This window comes from Schistocerca nitens, chromosome 12 (assembly GCF_023898315.1).
Source record: "Schistocerca nitens isolate TAMUIC-IGC-003100 chromosome 12, iqSchNite1.1, whole genome shotgun sequence".
Lineage (NCBI taxonomy): Eukaryota > Metazoa > Arthropoda > Insecta > Orthoptera > Acrididae > Schistocerca > Schistocerca nitens.
Window position 1 is genome coordinate 90,557,925 of NC_064625.1, and position 16,152 is coordinate 90,574,076.

Here is a 16,152-nt window from a genome sequence, read left to right on the forward strand (position 1 = left end):
AACCTGCCAGTAACAAACCTAGTGTCCCGCCTCTGAATTGCTTTGATGTCTTCCTTTAATCTGGCCTGGTACAAATCCCAAGCACTTAATAGTATTTGAGAATAGGTCACACTACTTTACAGATGAACCACACTTCCCCAAAATTCTCCCAATTAACCGAAGTTGACTATTTGCCTTCCCTATCACAATTCTCTCATGCTTGTTCCTTTTGCTATCACTTTGCAACGTTGTGCCCAGATATTTAAATGACTTCACTGTGTCAAGCAGGACACTACCAATGTTGTATCCGAACATTGTCAATTTGTTTTTCCTGCTCATCCACATTAACTTACATTTTTCTACATTTAGAGCTAACTGCCGTTCATCATGCCAACAAGAAAATTTTGTCTGTCATGTTGTGTCCTTGTACAGGTGTTCAACTTCGACATTTTCTCATACACTACAGCAGATGATTGCAGACTGCTGCCCATCCTCTCCACCATGTCATTTCTGTACACAGGAAATAATAATGATCCTATCACACTTTGATGGGACACTCCAAACAATACTCTTGTCGACAAACTGCCTATTGGCTTCTGTCTCGGGTTCTTCGGCCGACGTTCATCTAATGATTTTTCTGACGTTTCGCCAGCACGAGTGGCTGGCATTGTCAAAGCTTCACCCTCCATTGCCGGTGGTGAACTGGAGCCGAGCTCGCGGGCGCAGGCTATATGTACCTGGCACGCCAACGTCCGAGGGCTTCTCCGCGGTCATTTCTGGTGCGGTTCTCCCTCGGACGTTGGCGCGCCAGGTACATATAGCCTGCGCCCGCGAGCTCGGCTCCAGTTCACCACCGGCAATGGAGGGTGAAGCTTTGACAATGCCAGCCACTCGTGCTGGCGAAACGTCAGAAAAATCATTAGATGAACGTCGGCCGAAGAACCCGAGACAGAAGCCAATAGGCAGTTTGTCAACAAGTGGCCACGAAAGCCTCAACAATTTTGTAATACTCTTGTCTCTGATGATCAGTCGCCAACGAGGACAACAAATTGGGTTCTGATGCTTAAGAAGTCTGTGATCCATTCAGGTATCTGGAAACCTATTCCATATGCCTGTACCTTTGTTAACAGTCTGCAGTGGGGCACCGTGTCAAATGCCTTCTGGAAATCTAGAAATATGCACTCTGCTGCCCACATGTTTTTGTGGGCTTGTGTTTGGTCTGCTAAAACATCTCGTGGAATATGCTTCAACTCAGATGATGAACTGAAGGATGCAGTGGAGGACTAGCTCCTGTTTCAGAAACACCAATTCTGGGAACAGGGAATCCTTTGGCTTGTCAAACAGTGGGATATTTGTGCTCAGGCCTTTGGTGATTACTTTTGAACAAAGACTTCAGTTATACCCCATTATTGTTTCATACCTTCTCTTTTGTGTGATGATGTTCCTATATTGGAACAACTGAACCAAATCCATTGCCGGGACTTTGAATATTTATCACTGTGCCTAGAAACAAGGAAATCCTATGCAGAATTCTTTCCACCTCTCCCAAAAAGGTATTCTGTTGCCCACCCAATCTATAAAATTCCTAGTCAATTCGTATACCACCACAACTCCCAACGCCATGCCACATTGGTGCTGTGCAGTACTCAGAAGCAAAAATTGTCCAATACACTGACCGGTACTTCGTACTCCACTGCAGTCACAGGGTTATCCTATCCAGAGGCAAGGCCACATGTGAAAGCAGTCATTTTGTGTACCAGTTCAGGTGTAATTTCTGCACAGCATTTCATGTGGGCACAACCACCAGTCAGCTGTTCACCAGAATGCCCTCCACTAAACTTTCGTAAAAAGCAGAGATAACCACTTGGTAGCAGATGGTACTGGTGAATAAAACATGCTCGATTCAGTGTCTGCTTCGCAACCTGTGGCATATGGATCAGTCCCCACATCACCATATTCTCTGAATTACACAGATAGGAGTTGTCCTTATGACTTGTCCTTCAATCATCTAATTGTGTGCCACACACAGTATCCCATATGTGCTTGCAGATTGAGCTCACAACTGCCATCTTTTTAACACATGCATCTGATGCTTCTCCTTCCCATCTTCAATCAACAGGAACAGTGTAGCCAGACAGTCTCCTCCTCCCCTATTCTCCCTTCCTTTCCACCCCCTTGTCCCACTCCCTCAAAAATTAGTGAAGTTCTTTACGTGCCTATCTGTGCCTGAACAGTTCTGTGAGTTGTTACCTCATTGACATATTGCTGTGGTTAGGGGCAAAGTTGCATGCAGCCATCCAGATTGGATACAGTGAATGTACGTGCAAGACAGGGAACACAGCTTTCATGTAGTGCTCCAAGAATAATTGAGATTGGCTGACTACTGGCTCCTACGACTCAAGTCACTGAAACATTAATCATGAAGTTATTTTAATTGATTTGCTATAGTCTGCTAGATGACGTCTTCCATATATTTTCGTAGCCTCATTTAAAATCTGAAAATATAAAAAATTCTCCATTTTTGTAATTTCTTTGCATGGGAACTGAGCATACCTGTTGATTTCATAAATTGCCAGTATGCATAGAGATAAAAGAGCCCGATACAAGCTTCGATGTAAACAAATCAGTTGAGTAAACAGAAGGGGAATTTCGAGAACAGTTTGATAATTTGAAAGTGTATAAAGTCTTTAGAAGTGTGTTTGCACACTAACTCACACTTTTTAAAAGGTTTATTGTAAAAATGATCATAAGGTTTTATTATACATCTTCTCATTTCCTTGCCATTTATTGATTTGAAATTATTGCACATTGAATCATTTTCTTACCTTCTAGTGGCATAAATTTTGCAGTGTGATTAATAATAGAAATTAAATGAGCGAGGGAATTAAAACTGTATTATAATTATAAAGAAAGCACAAGACTGAAATCTTTTGCAGTCTCATAGAAAGTCTGTTTTTCATACAGGAGAGTCACTTCTACAAATTTGGCGACTTGGTGTCATCTTGGGCTGAAAAGTATTGAAGGATCGCTACTTGGGCTATTGGAGGAATGCAATAGTCAGAACAATTTTGCTACAATTTCTAATTAGTAGAAGATCAGGTGAGCATCATAATTTCATCAGAAGAGTTCCTGGAATGTGTTTTGATGTTTTTCTAGAGTTTTCATGCTTTGACTGCTATGCTTAATGTCTAACTGTGTTACTTGGTTGCAACACATTTCCTTCTGGAGGCAGAATATGATAGACATCAGTTGTTCACCTGTTTGAATTGTTTCTTCAGAGAAAGTGTCTTCATTCAATGGCTGTTTGTTTTTCTCTATCAGTGCTTTTGAAAGTTCATCAGGTCCTTGGATGTATGTATTTCTACAGCCCCTAGGGATATGTTTCCATGATATGGTTTTCACTAGGTCGACAAACTGGTCATATTTTCCTGGAACTGGAAATTGACTGGCTCATTTGTACTATAGTCATAAGATACAATGTTTCTAGGCTTTGTGAAATGCCCAGTTTTACATTTCTGTACTTGTAAAACAAGTTACTAATCTCTTGATTTGAATGTTGGCAGTATATAAAATATATTTTTTCATAATCTTGCATACACTGAAAGTAATCTTTATCTGTCAAGACAATAAAGACCTTTGCAAACTCAATTAAAATCTTAAAAGAAAACTCCATTTTGATAATAGTGTATTGGTGTAATCAGACTTGGCCATATAAAGTTAAAGAAAATGTGAAATATATGTGTAAATGTCAGTTCATGAGATGTGAGGACAAGCTTTTAAATAGCTAGGAATGAAAGTCTGACTCACAGATCTTGTTCGAAAGGTTTAAAAGAAACTCAGTTCCTGTGAACATTGAAACAACATGCATTCCTTTTTTCATTGATGCAGGTTGCGACATCTCACTGTACAGTTCTTTCATAACATGAGTTACTCCATGCTGTTTAGGTGAGCGTGTTTGTAGATGTATGTAAAATGAAGTGTGTTATCTGTGCTAATGCAGTACATAGAAAATACTTTAAAAAGAGGAATTGGGAATGTGGGAGCAGCCTCAGGTTGCCAAACATCATATCAGATGTATTGTCATGTCTATATTTTTTGAAGTGATGTGACGACCTCGGTAGATTTTAAATATGTTGTCCATTATTGTCAATAAATGTATGGTAAGGTGCTGCATAATGTTTCCCCAATTATGTTTTTCATAGAGCATTAACATTTTCATTGGTAAAGTGACTGTCATGTGGATGACAGCATTATTGTAACTGATCTAAAACATCAGTCCATTGCACAGTCCTCATAAATGTTTCATATATTTCCTCCAGTCTTATTGTTTTCTATGTGTAGTGACCTACTACGTTTGCAGATCACTACATGTAAGCCGTGCCTTAAAATAGAGATAAGTTTAAGCAGTAGGACTTGACCACAGTGTTTCGGTAAAGTCTTTAGAGAAAAGAAGTCGGGAACAATCTCCTGTTTCATTGAAAGCAGGATTTTATTAGGTAATGAGAGGAAACTTTGCTACCAAATGGGTTCACAAGCTTTTAATTCAGTATTCTTTGTTTCTCGACTTCTCAGAGCAACCACTGCTATTACTTATGGCAAACAGTCCTGTTGGAAGAACATCCACAACTGAGCATTATAGCAGAGGTTGAGAATACCGCTTCAGTTGTAAATTACTTTTTAACCACACGACCAATTTCGGACTGTTATAAGCCCATCCTCAGGTGTCGTACTGGAAATAGCAAAAGACGGGAGATAATTTTCACCTGCTGCAACACACATAAAAACAAATTTTTAAAACCTACGTCAATATGCAAGTGGCACCAGACAGCACTACGGTGATTGCTTGGGTAGGGAATATATATAAATGATATCATGACACTTACACTGTGCTGTGGTCCCCGAGCACTGCATGTACCAGGTGCAGTGTGCTGCCTATGAGTGCAGAACAGGGAGTAGCGGATGCAAATGAGGAGGGAAATCGGTTAACCAGAGTGGCAAAGTGACAGAGAGTACAACACGGGGCTACTAGCCCGGCCATTCACAATTTGAATTTAGTGGTTTACATTTAAAATTAATAAAATAAAAAAAAAATTACATAAAAAATACATGATATAAGTTAAAAGTGCATTATGTATAAGGAATAAAAAACAAAAAAATTACATGAAAAATACACGTTATTAGTTAAAAGTGCATTATGCGTAATGCACTTTGCGCCGTGTGAAAATAAAGTAATTTACAACTGAAGCAGTATTCTCAACCTCTGCTATTACTTATGGGTTACGTATAGAGACAGGTAGTGGAACTGCTGTTGCCAAATTCTGACTGGTCTATGTCTCTCAGGAAGAAGCACTAGCTACCCACTTTTTCTGAATACAATGACAAAAAATTCTCACTGCTCTGAAGTCCTTAACTTCGATGAAAACAGCAGTAACAATCATGGATATAATATTAAGAAGAAAAATTACTTTCACTGTCCTTTATTCAGCCTTAGTACAGCACAAAAAGTGATGAGGCATTTAGCTATAAAAATCTGTGATAGCAATGTGAAGAACTTAATAGATAATAAAACTAACTTGAAATCATACCTGCCTGGCAGCTGCTTCTACTCCGTAGAATTTCCTAATGCATAGTATTATGGTGTGTTGGTTGGGGGGGGGGGGTGGAGGGGGGGGGGGGTGTTATGAAGGGGAGATGTGAGTAAAGAAAAAAAATTACCACAACAAGAAATCGTGTAAATTGTAGTGTGTTGGTATATTTTTTGCTGAGAATTTTTACTATAATTGTAAAACTGACTTGTTCCATATCGTAGTGAGTGGTTGCAGTTACAGAACACAAACTAAATCACTTCTTGTCGGTAAATGTTCAGTGGCCATGTTTTACTTCAGTATCAGGCTGCACTCCAGAGAGATACCTTCAGAAAATAGTTTCTATCGCACAAATTTATATTTTGTATGAATATCTTCTCAGTGAGTGTTTCTTGCTGTTGCCAGTGTGCCTTTTATATCCTGCACACTTACACCATCATCTGATATTTTACCCCTGAAATAGCAAAACTCGTGTACTGCTTTCAGTGCTTTGTATTCGTAAGCTTGCTCTCTCTCTCTCTCTCTCTCTCTCTCTCTCTCTCTCTCTCTCTCTCTTTCCCTCACAACGATATCCATTCAACTGATCTTCCAAGTCATTTGCCTTCTCTAACATTATTACAGTATAATTGGCAAATGTTGGAAGTTTTATGAGGGGTGTTCAATAAGTAATGCAACACTCTTTTTTTCTGAAGGCAGGTTGGTTTCATTCAGGATTCCAATACACCATATTATTACCCACCCTTTTGTCTACAAAACCCTAGTTTTCAATATAATCTCCATTCAGTGGACAGCTTTACCCCACATTAGTGGGAGGAACTGTATGCCTACATGGTACCAGTCTGCTGGTCAACGTCGGAGCCAATATCTTGGTGATTCAATAACCTCACCATCATCCACAGACTTCTTCCCAAATAGTGGGTCCTTCTTTGGGTCAAAGAGATGGAAGTCGAAAGATATGAGATCCAGGCTGTAAGGTGGATGAGGAAGTACAATTGAATGAAGTTTTGTGAGCTATCTTCGGGTACGCAGGCTTGGGTGAGGCTTTACATTGTCATGGAGAAAGAAAAGTTTGTTTGCATTTTTGTGGCAACGTATGCACTGGAGTTGTATCTTCAGTTTCCTGAGGGTAGCATAGCTGATCATTGCACTGTGAGGGAGACCAGCAGAGACTTCCAGCTGTGGAGCGATATGTTTGATTGTGATCTGTTGATCACCTTGAATGAGAGTGTCTGCATGTTCCAACATTGCAGGAGCCACAGTTGTGTGTGGCCAGCACATGGGAGCTCGGACAGGTGTCATGACCTTGTTGCAGTTATAACAGGTGCCTTTTCAAATGACTCACCATGCTTTTGTTCACTGCCAGTTCTTCGTAGATATCATGCAAGTGCCTGTGAATATCTTTGATTCTCGTGTTTTCCGCCAAAAGAAACTCAGTGACAGCTCTAAGCTTGGAACACAGTTCCGTTACAGATGCCATTTTGAATGTTACATATAGTGCTGTCACATATTGGAACGTCATGAAACTTTAGGAGCTGAAGCAGGAATATCCCAAGATGTCCCGCAACAGATTGTGCATTTCTGCAACTGAAATTGCCTGAGCAGTAAATTGTGTTGCATTACTTATTGAATGCCTCTTGCATTTCTTCTGACTGGCCTTGAGTTCCTTTCCTAAATATCTTCTTGTTTTCTTCTGCTGCTCAGATGGAATAACACCAGAATAGGCTGCAACCGAGTCTGATTCCATGTCCATTACTCTCGTTTGTACCTTTACACTTAAAGCTGTAGTTTTTTACCTCAGCTATATTGAGTGAAAGTATGCCAGTGATACCACTTCAGGTCAACACAGTGAGAGAGATTTCCCATTGCAATGTTAACAGTCGAGAATTTTACATACCTTACTTGTATATTGGAATTTGATTGTCTTGGTTCTGTGACATATTTTTGATTAACTTTTGGCACCTTGATGCAAAGAAAAAAAAGCACAGTTTTTATCTATCACATCAACTTTTTAAACTACGGATTGCCCTCTCTTTGCCTCAAAAGCCTCATAAAATGTGCTGTTTGCAAATAGTAGTTTTATGTACACCAAAGCTGTTTATAGTTATTGCAAAATAAATCACATTCATACAAATAGTAAAGTTTTTGCAAAACAGTGAACATGCATATTGCCCACACCAAAATTCATAGAAACACAAATAGGTAAAACAGAGCAAGTAAATAAACTTAAATGTCTTGGAAAAACTGTACAACAGAATGGACTAGAAAAATCTGCAGTAGATGTAAGAATTAACAAAATGGAAAGGGCATATAGTTGGACCAAAAATATTTGCAACAAGAAACGTATATCTAGAAAAACAACTACACCACAGTGGTATGACTAGAACGTTTAAGTGGATCTGAATGCCTAACAATGAACTGTAAGATGGACAAACTGGAGGTACTGGAAGGAAGGATTATTAGAAAAATAATGGGTGCAATAAAAACTGCAGATGGTTGAAAAATAAGAAGTAATTAGGAGATTACAAAAATACGGAGAAAATATCTCAAGTAATGGCCAAATTAAGATTAACCTTTTTCAGACACCTTTATCAAATGGATGGAGGTAGACTAACAAAACAAATACTCCTATATTGCTGGAAGAAGAAATCGACAATAGCATGGATTACAGATGTAAGGAAAGATCTAGAAAGAAACATCATCAAAGAATCAGAAATAGCAGAAAGAAACCATTTTAAAAATAAAATACTAATTTAAATTTGGAAGGCTTTCAAAGCAGAAGAAATAAAAAATGAGGAAAAAAATGGACGGAAGAAAAGAGGAGACTTCATGGGGTGAAAATGAGGTAATACTGGAAAAATATGAAACAACAACAACAAAGGAAGAAGAGGAACTGAAGTTGTTAATGTGATCCTAGTTGGTCAATACGGTTGTAAAAAAAAAAAAAGATGTTAGTGAATTCTTTGGCATATCGGATATAGCTGTTCTAACCATCAGTGACATGAGAAAATTTGTGCTGGACCAAAACTTGAGCCCGGATTTCCTGTGTACTGGATGTGAAGCAATGATTGGTTTTGACCATATGCTATAGTCTTCTTCAGATGTATAAAGGAGGGTAAAAAAATTAAGCAGGGCTAACAAATTAACAGTGACATGTTAATACAAAAACACTGAAAGTATGTGACACAATCTCATCTTTTTCTCAAGGAAATGTATTATCGTTCTTGAAAGTCAAAATGGTATAAACTTGCCGCAGTTTTAAACTCGTGAAATGTGAATAGTTCATATGTTTGGTGTAATTTATATGGTAGGTTGTCCCGGAATTCTTCCTGAGAACAGGATTTGATCTAAAGTCCGTTCAGCGTGCTATGTGGATTAAGTAACAGATGTGCCTTGATACTTTTCATTGCATTTTTATTGCTCAAAGTGACATAGATGGGCCCTCACAAAACCTCTAATCAACAGTGTTCTCTAGCGACTCAACACCTGCTCTTATAGAGACTTGCCTGATTGTTAAGAGAACAATTTTTAGATAGTCAAGTTAATTTAACATTTAAAATTGCTTCAAGGACTCGTATCAGTTTTAGACATAAAATTCAGCAAAAAAAAAAAAAAGGCTTTTTAAAATATTAACAGTAGTTCTGTCTTTTATACAGGAAGTGTCTTTTAATGATTTGTCGTCTTGTTTTGGATTGCATAATTCTCAAAATTGTCTTAATTACTTTAAAAATTGGTGACTTTTGCTACATACGTTTCTTATACAGATGGATAATAGTAGTTCAGATGATATTCCAAACTTTGTTTCAGGTTTTTTGGCTAACAGATGAAAATGATTAGCATTGCATTACATAATTTTATTATGTGGTAATTAGAACAGAATGTGACAATTTCAGACAATCCTACCAACTGAATGAGTTCTTTATGTTTGATGTGTTGATGTTTCATAATAATTCATTTTCAGTATCATCCACAAGGAAGAGATTGCTGGTACTGACATCATAATGTAGGTGATCACTTGCCCTTAAAGAACTAAGAGTTATGGTATGGATCAGTACAGTATAATTACTAAACTGGTTTGTTACAATTCAAGTATCATACCGGATGTTGCAGCATAAAGTGTATTAAGACAATGTATGAAAGGGGTTATGTACACACACACACACACACACACACACACACACATTAGCCCTTGCTCGTGATAGAATGAATCGAAAGACATCTTGACAAAATGTCACTGATCATTGCTATTCAGGAATGTTGTGGATGAAAGGATAATGTGGCATTAAAATATTTGTCTAGAAATGGCAAATGGTAATAAATCAGTATTTCAATACAACCTGTTAGGTAAAATATGAGACTGCAGATAATTAACATAGCCTTTACTAAATGAATTACCACTTTATATTGGGCGAAAATGTATATATAATAAGTTGGCAACATGTTTTCTTACTGTCTGCTGCTTCCAAATTGACATTTTAGTGTCATGTTAAGCTGTTTCCTTCACATTCTCATTTGCAATGAATGATGACATAGTTTGTCAATTCATCTTTTGATTTAATTTTATCAGAAGTTAAGGCTGGTATGTGTCAGTGATTCACATTTTTTATTATTTTATATAACTTTACTGTAAGAAAACACTTATTGAATGTATAATGATCTCATTGTTTTTCTTGCACTATTCTTTCCTAAGCATGAACATAAGCTCTTTTACACACACACACACACACACACACACACACACACACTACCTAAAGCAAGGACATCAGATTAAATGAGGCTTTATATGCAATGCTGTCTTGTGTGATACTTTCTCATTTTTAATATAAATATATTAATATGGAAAGCTTTCTTAGTTAGATTTTTTGTCATGTTTTAGAAAACAGTCAACAATCTGAAGATTAGCAAATGAGACAGTAAAATTCATATTAGAATCTGAAAGTTATTTTGAATAGCCAAGTGCTTCATGGTTCTAGGAGGTGGTGTGCTTTCATTTTCCTCTGACCTTTGAACTGACTGACCCAGAAAGTTGCAGGTAGCCATAGAGTCTCTCAGCATTTTTCACATTAATAAATATTGCCAGAGGTGAAAGAAGTGACACACAAAAATCCATGGACTGAGAGGGGATCGAACTACAGAGCTTAGGATCCATAGTTTGGTGCTTAACATTTGAGCCTATTCATAGATTCGATTATGATGGTAGGCTGCAGTTTAAACTAGTTATTGTCTGTCTAAACTATGATTGTCATCTGGATGAATATAAGGAAACATGCTGACACAGTACATTTGTGTAATTTTTTGATTGACAGTAATACATTTTTTTTTTTTTGTTTTCCAGGTATGGTATGGAGTCCAAGGTTAATGGTACAAGCGCAAGCAGAGACTATGAGTGAAGAAGAATCAGGAAGTAGTGATAAAGAAAACAAGAATATGTGCACACAGAAAGACAGGTCACATCCAAATTGGAAGAAGCACAAACACAAAGAGAGTGAGTCAATCTATGTGGCACAATCAGAGCATGAGTTTGCATGTCCCACATGCTTAAAGACTTTCAGTGACCACAGCAGTTTCATAACTCATCTGCTCTTTCACAGCAAAGAGAAACTCTTCTCCTGTGAAGTACGTGAAAAAAGTATCACATCGAACCAGGGTTTACAGGTACATATGCATAGTCACATCAAAGAGAAACCTTTAGAATGTGCTGAGTTTTCAAAGTCTTTTTCAGGCATAGACAGTTTGAGAAGGCATATGCAGATGGATAATAATGTAAAAGGGTTTGTCTGTGGTACTTATTCAAAAGCATTTTCTGTGAGGCATTATTATAAATCTCATTGCTAAATCATAAGGATGTGAAAGTGTCTGTGTCCACATTGTTAAAAATTTTTACGTAACGAATACAGTTTGTGAATACACTTGGATACATGAAAAAGTTAGATCTGTTAATATACTTAATTCGCTCGAAACATTTTGCTCGTGTGTAAAATTTGAAAAGGCATGTGTGTACTCATGAATGATTATATGAGATGCATCCAGAAAGTAAGTTTTCTGATGTTCCATTTAAAGAAGGTGTACTGAGCTGGGAAAATTTTGCATTTGTGACAGATTTGCAATGTGACAATTAAATGCCAGCTGGACAGGTCCCGCCTGGCACCAGTACCACAGCACCTGTATCCCGAGATGACATCTCTTATTCATTCTCGTGCCTCCTGCAAAGCTCAGTCAGTGATAGAGTTCCTTAATGCACAAAACATAGTGCCCATTGGAATTCAAACAACAAGTTGTAACACTGCATAATATAGTAGAATTTTAGAACCAGAAAATCTATTGAACTGGTAGTTTCACGTTCTGTACTGATATGGAAAATCATGAATACATAACACTGCACTATAATGTTTACTACAAAACTTTATACTGTCTATTAATCTGATTAAAATCAGGCCTAGGTTACCCTAGAAATTGTACTTTCATGCCACACACAAAATGTCAGTTTTGATAAAGATAAAACTCTGATAAATTTTGACTTTTATATTGACTTTAACTTTTGCTGGTCAAACCAATTTAGAACACTTCAGAATTCAAATGAATGAAGGGGGGACCCTGAAACTGTTATGATCGCTGTGTTTAAAAAAAATGATTACTGAATTTCTTATTCATTCAAGATTTCTAGTATATAAGTCACTACTCTTTTCATCTTATTTACTGCTCATTTAAATGCCTTTAAATCTGTCTCGAAATAATAAACTTCATTACTATATCAATACTAAAGTTATCTCTCGACTTCATTAGACTTTCGCTATACATTTACTGGTTCATTAACAAAACATTTCTTTAAACACCATTCTGATATAGCTATTATTATTAACACAATTTTTAATTTTCATTTTGGGACACTCGGATTGCCCAATGTTTGGAAAGGACCCTGCTTAGGTTAGTTGTGAGGATAATTAAATGATGGAAAAGTTCTGGTAAAATTTAGGTTATTATTGCACCAAACATACCCTCTCTGATTCATATGAATACAGTACTAAAAGTTTCAACCTGCTAGTATTGATGCGGCAGTTGGCAGGCGGCAAGATGGCGAGGCACAGAGCACACATACAACCACAGCTATGGCTCTTGACGTATCGGCACTTTAATTCTTCTTAGCGTTGCAATATTTATCCATTTAGTGCCTATGGAATTTTGCCATGCTGTGTGGCCGTTGGAATGGCATACCCGAGGCTCAGTGAAGCTATGTCTTCCAGGAGAGCGTCCTCACTGCAGAAGGTGTTGCTCAAACCAGTGCCAAACTCCAACTACTACTGTGCCCGTTGTGCCGTGCAGTGCCCGCGCGAATTTTCCCGCGCTCGCCTGTCATCCACCTTTTACTGCTCCCTGACAGACCGGGTATTCACCCAAGGTTTTGCATTCTACATATCGTAATACATTGCCTACGTATGGACCAGACGCACAGTTACAGTTTTAAACATCTTACAACAGTTTCAACAAAAAGTTTCAACATTTGTTACATTTCAATTCTATTACAATATTACTTGACATTTGACATAAACATTAATATTCACATTGAAACTTATTTACAGTTTTCTTAACATAATGGCATGAAACAAAAAGAAATGAAGTCGGAACATCAATTACACAAGTTTATCATAAAATCGAGAGGTTGTAACAATGGAAAATTGTACTGAAATGCAGGAGGATCTGCAGGGAATTGACGCATGGTGCAGGGAATGGCAATTGAATCTCAATGTAGACAACTGTAATGTGCTGTGAATACATAGAAAGATAGATCCCATGTCATTTAGCTACAAAATAGCTGGTCAGCAACTGGAAGCAGTTAATTCCATAAATTATCTGGGAGTAGGCATTAGGAGTGATTTAAAATGGAATGATCATGTAAAGTTGATCGTCGGTAAAGCAGATGCCAGACTGAGATTCATTGGAAGAATCCTAAGGAAATGCAATCCGAAAACAAAGGAAATAGGTTACAGTACGCTTGTTCGCCCATTGCTTGAATACTGCTCATTAGTGTGGGATCCGTACCAGATAGGGTTGATAGAAGAGATAGAGAAGATCCAATGGAGAGTAGCGCACTTCGTTACAGGATCATTTAGTAATCGCGAAAGCGTTACAGAGACGATAGATAAACTCCAGTGGAAGACTCTGCAGGAGAGACTCTCAGTAGCTCAGTATGGGCTTTTGTTAAAGTTTCGAGAACATACCTTCACCGAAGAATCAAGCAGTATATTGCTCCCTCCTATGTATATTTCGCGAAGAGACCGTGAGGATAAAATCAGAGAGATTAGAGCCCACACAGAAGCATACCGACAATCCTTTCCACGAACAATACGAGTCTGGAATAGAAGGGAGAACCGATAGAGGTACTCAAGGTACCCTTCGCCACACACCGTCAGGTGGCTTGTGGAGTATGGATGTAGATGTAGATCAGATGAAAAGAGTCGTTGTTACACATGCCCCTGTTTCCAGTAAATTACACTAAGTGCAAATTTGATGGGAACAAAAATGGCTCTGAGCACTATGGGACTCAATGATGGGAACACTAAACTTTATTTTTATATAGGGGTTCTGAATCTTTGTGTGAATGTACCATCATAAAATTTTATATCAGAAAACTTCCTTTCACTCACATTATATATATCTATACCTTTTAAGATATTGAGAAAATTTATCTATCATTTACTTAAGTGCCTTTGGCACAGTCCATCCTCCTATCACAACATGATTTAAGTAGCAAATTACTTATTATTATTAAATTTCTCAGAAAAATAAAATCAAAATTTGGAACACTAACACTTAACTACAAAGCATATTCAAATACCTATATACACTATAAAACAATTTTGTTGCTGCTTGCATTGAATGGCAGTCCATTTCCATATTTACTAATAAACACACAATAGTATTTAGAAAAATCACTACTTATATTTGCTGCCTGCTATTCAGATTTGGGCAGTCCATTTTGCATCATTTTATCACACCACCTGTACCACACTTACAATTCTCATTTGACTATTTATCTCCCCTCTTTGGTGTTTGGCAGTCCTTTATATCACGACTCACATGCTGCCCACTTTGATTTTTGGCAGTCCCATCTTTTATTTGGCTTGCAGCATTTGCTTTTTCTTTTTAGCCCTTTTTTCCATACACCTTTATATTTATAGTAAATTTGGTAATCTGAAACTTACATAAGTACATTAGCACACTGACATTGGTATACATACATTTAAAAAGATTGGTTACATTTAGAATAAAATAGTTTCATCGTATGATACAGCACCTTTACTGCAGATTGCTTTCTGTGCTTACTTAGGTCACTCGCTCCTAGGAACATACAGTTTCAGGTCCACAACGTTTCTTACACCTAAAGGTCTCTTGGATTTTGGGTAGATCAGGTAGTAAGCATTATCGTGTGGAATGTTCTGTATTATATAGGGTCCATTATAAATATATTTAAATTTGGAAATTTCATGGTTCAGTTCACTAGATTTTTCGTAGGTTTTTAAAAGAACATAGTCCCCCATATTAAATTTTGAAACTTTCAGGTTTTTGTCATGTCTTTTAGATCTAGATTCAGCTTTTTACTTTGCCCTTTTTCTGACTAATTCTTTCTTTTGGCTCAATCCCAAGCTTGTACAAGGCGGAAACTCTAGTTTTTCCTCAATGTAACTTTTACTTCTGCTGGTTAACAAAATTTCTTCCGGTAGACTCATGATGTACGGTGTTCATGACATTCTCAAAGTCCGATATAAATCTGCCCCAGGCTCTATGGTTGTGACTGCAGTATGTTCTACACAATCTCCCAATTTCTCGCATGTACCACTGTTGCTCCGTTCAATTACATCCTATTCTATCACTTTATCTATTTCCACTTGAACGGCCTGCCTCTTTGATATGGGTGCCGAAAACGGTCTTACAAAGAAGGGTTTATGCTCTAATGTCTCAATCTGGTATTCAAAGTTCTTAACTAGGCCAGGTTTGTCTGAAAATACGGTGCTATTACTTTCTAAAAGATCAAGCAATTCTATTTTCTGATCAGGAGATATCTCCTTCAAATTTTCCACAATTTCTTTAAAATAATGCCCTTGCCTGTCACTTTCATCTATTAACCTCTTGACATGGTACATTTCATACATGTTTGTCAAACCATCATTCCCTTGGTCAATCTCCAACAATAAAGAACCAATTTCTGAATCGAACACCTTCCCATTTTCCTTAAATTTTATTTCCCATTTTCCTCAAATTTTATTTCCAAATTCGTAGAAGCATTGTTAATTTTGACCACTTCCTGGCTACAATCAATAATAACTTTTTCTTTATCTAGCCAATCTACACCCAGAATCATTTCAGTACTCAAGTCTGGCACAACCAAAAAATCATGTTCAAACTTTCGTCCTTTTATACTAAATTCAACCTATATCTGGTTCTTTACTGGCTTGCTAGTCTTGCCAGTAGCACCAACAATTTTTACACTAGTCACTGACATAATTACTAGTCTAGGCTTATCACAGATGTGTTCAAAAAACGATTGGGAGATAGCACTTATCTGCGATCCAGTATCAAGAAGTACTTGCAATTT

At 37.4% G+C, this 16,152-nt stretch overlaps 1 protein-coding gene across 2 annotated transcripts in view; it reads left to right on the forward strand.

Annotated features, from left to right (window-relative positions):
• LOC126215103 (oocyte zinc finger protein XlCOF6-like) overlaps nt 1–16,152 on the forward strand; it is a 147,959-nt gene that overhangs the window by 14,101 nt on the left and 117,706 nt on the right. Inside the window, exons 2-3 of one of the 2 annotated variants that reach the window (XM_049941753.1) lie at nt 2,944–3,078; nt 10,897–11,216. In XM_049941753.1, the coding sequence (XP_049797710.1) occupies nt 10,899–11,216 (318 nt within the window). In that variant the 5' untranslated portion in view covers nt 2,944–3,078; nt 10,897–10,898. The remainder of the gene's footprint in view (nt 1–2,943; nt 3,079–10,896; nt 11,217–16,152) is intronic. The other variant, XM_049941754.1, reaches the window with a different exon arrangement.